Below are 2,891 nucleotides of genomic sequence, written 5' to 3'. Positions count from 1 at the left end.
TTTACCAATAACAATCCATGAACAAATTGCATCAGCGTGTTTAATATATACGAAATATATAGTCACAATTATCAATAAAATTAATAACTTCAATTTCTCTTTGTAAACAATGAAAATATATTTTAATTAAATGCATGAATAATATGCTTTTTGTTTCAGATATGGCTAAATCGAAAAACAAGATCCTGCTTGCATCAATTGTTGTAACACTGGTATTAGTGATATCGAAATTCCAAACATACATATCACCATGTAGTCAATTGTTATATTCAAATGGAAATCAACTGCAAACTGCTTACAAATTTCCCGATGTATCCAAAGAGCAATATAAAGACAAGCTTTTCCAAAGTCTCAACTTCAGCTTAGAAGAGTTTTATGCTACGGATCTCACTACATACCCAGAGCAGGCTAATAAACTCTCTCCCCTGTTGACAAATAGAGCAGATGTCATTGCCGAAGCTCAGAGAATTCATATGAACATATTTAGTACTCTTCTAAAGGGATATAAATATGCAATGTTGTTCGATTATTCTCCATCAGAAAATAAAGGTGATGCTGCAATTGTTGTCGGTGAAGCAACTCTGTTGAGAAGGTTTAATATAGATGTTGTATTTGCTTGTTCAACCGGACATTGTAGAAAACATTTAAATAACGCAGAGAAATTAAGTAAGAACTACAAAACTACCGAACTTGTGATTCTTTTGCATGGGGGTGGTAACATAATAGGATATCATGCCGAGGATAAGCGGAGATTTGAAGAAATTCCACATTTCGAAAAATTCAATATAATCATGTTTCCACAGAGTATTTTTCACCGAGGAGATACCGAACATATTGAGTTATGCAAAAAAGTATATTCATCCCACCCTAGTTTAACGTTCATATGGAGGGATTCTGTATCGTACAAATTAGGTAAAACATTGTTCCCGGACGTTCGATCTTTGCTTTCCCCAGATATTGCCTTTCAAATAGGACAAGTCAAACGATTTATGGATCCGACTCAAGACATACTTTGGATAAAACGAACCGATGCTGAAACACCTGTCTACAAGGCGCCAAAATCTGCAGGAATTTACAGCATGCATGTAGCAGATTGGTTTCAGTGGAAAACGCCAAAAGGTACTTCCCCAATGGAAGACTCATATTTGAAGACAGCTAATGGCATGATGTTCCTCTCGAGGGGAAGAGTTGTTGTAACAGATCGTCTTCATGGATTAATAATAAGTACACTTTTGAATATTCCTCTTGTATTCATTGATAATAAGCAGCAAAAATTATCAAATTATCATAATACATGGACGCATAGTCTTGAAAATTTAATAATGGCTACTTCTAGCGAGGACGCAGTTGTTCAGGCAAAACACCTTCTTAAAAAACTTGATAAAGAATTGCCTCTAATTACAGGATATTACAACAATACTGGTTATTAGAATGTATTATCATATCATTTTTATTTTAAAATTGAAAATTCTGTGAGAGATCGCCAAAACACCCGCAATATATAACAACATTACTTAGGCGTATCTACTGACATTTAATGTATGAATTGACATGATGTTTATGTTAAGGTAAAATGCTGAAACAGAAAATTGCAATTAATACTGAAATGTTTGTTATCTTTATAAGCATTGCTATTTTTACATTCACTTTGTTGTTTATGATTTTATGGTTTTATCATCTGACTAATCATTGTTATGTATGCAACATATTACATGTATATAATTTATATCTGACCAGTTGGTATTTCCAATATTATCATTGTTCTATTTTTAGAACATAAACTACATGTATGTACTAGAAGGTTCTTACCTGTTGTAGAAAAACTCATGCATTATATTTAGATAGAAACTTCTGGAATGATCTTTATTGTTGAAGTTGCTAGATTATGATTACTTTTAGAACATAATAGACCTTTCTGGAAACTTCTTTAGTTAATATATATAAAGGAGACATTTTTCATTAATCTTATCTTTAACAAGTCATCAGTTACCTTTTAGTCATCAGTAATCTTTTAAAGTCATCAATATATTTGGAGTATTATTCAACTTGGAAATTAAGTGATTTATTGGAGCTTGGATTATTAATTATTCTTGTGGATTTTATTGGTGGGAAATTTATTCTAAAGTGTCTTGGATTTAACTGGATTTAACTGTGCTATTCAAAAAGGATCATTCCAGGATCAGACTAGACATTAGATTTTACATTTTATATTTGACTTCAGGTATTTGTAAAACACAATTTGTTATTTTATTTTTCTTTAATAATTTTTCTGTAATTAAATTTGTTATTGTTACAAGTTTGTTGCTGGCTTTTCTTTCTCGTTACGCCTGGCTCGTAACAGAAATTGGGGGCTCGTCCGGGATTTGAATATTTCTTTTTGGCTACATTATTGGAAATTATTACCGTTTATTTTACATTTTATTATTACCGTATTTACTCATCTGAGTTGATATCATAGTTGTTCTATTAAGTGTACCTTTCCATTTTGAAATTTTTAAATGAAACACATCACTTTCTGAGTTTAAAACCAGCAGCAAGCAGTCATGTCTTTTAATTTAGAAAAGTTTGTAGCTGAACCTTCCCAGGAGGTATTAGATTTGGCTAAAAAAAACTGATTTGCTTGATCTTGCAAAAAAGTATAATTTATCAGAAATTAAAATCTTCAATGCGTAAACATTAGAAATTAAAAATCTTCTGATTTCATTATTTTGTGGTGAAGATATATTTTTGGACAAAGATGCACTTTCTCTGATTGTTGAAACAAACCCAGAAATTAAGAATAAAAGAGCTTGAACTTCAATTTAAATTTGAACTAGAAAAAATGCAATTAGAAAAAGAAAGGGAAGAAAGGCAGTTACAGTTAGAAAAAGAAAGGGAAGAAAGACAGTTAG

At 31.2% G+C, this 2,891-nt stretch overlaps 1 protein-coding gene across 1 annotated transcript; it reads left to right on the top strand.

Moving 5' to 3' along the window:
* Nucleotides 1-161: 161 nt before the first annotated feature.
* Nucleotides 162-1,430, top strand: LOC132738152 (uncharacterized). Its single transcript, XM_060725609.1, has one exon. The coding sequence runs from the start codon at nucleotides 162-164 to the stop codon at nucleotides 1,428-1,430; it is 1,269 nt and encodes a 422-aa protein (XP_060581592.1).
* The last annotated feature ends 1,461 nt before the right edge of the window (nucleotides 1,431-2,891 follow it).

This window comes from Ruditapes philippinarum, unplaced genomic scaffold (genome assembly GCF_026571515.1).
Source record: "Ruditapes philippinarum isolate M1 unplaced genomic scaffold, ASM2657151v2 ctg13560_1_1_1_1, whole genome shotgun sequence".
In the NCBI taxonomy this organism is placed as follows: domain Eukaryota; kingdom Metazoa; phylum Mollusca; class Bivalvia; order Venerida; family Veneridae; genus Ruditapes; species Ruditapes philippinarum.
The sequence above is the reverse complement of the archived record's forward strand: the minus strand, read 5'-3'. Positions and strand labels throughout refer to the sequence as shown.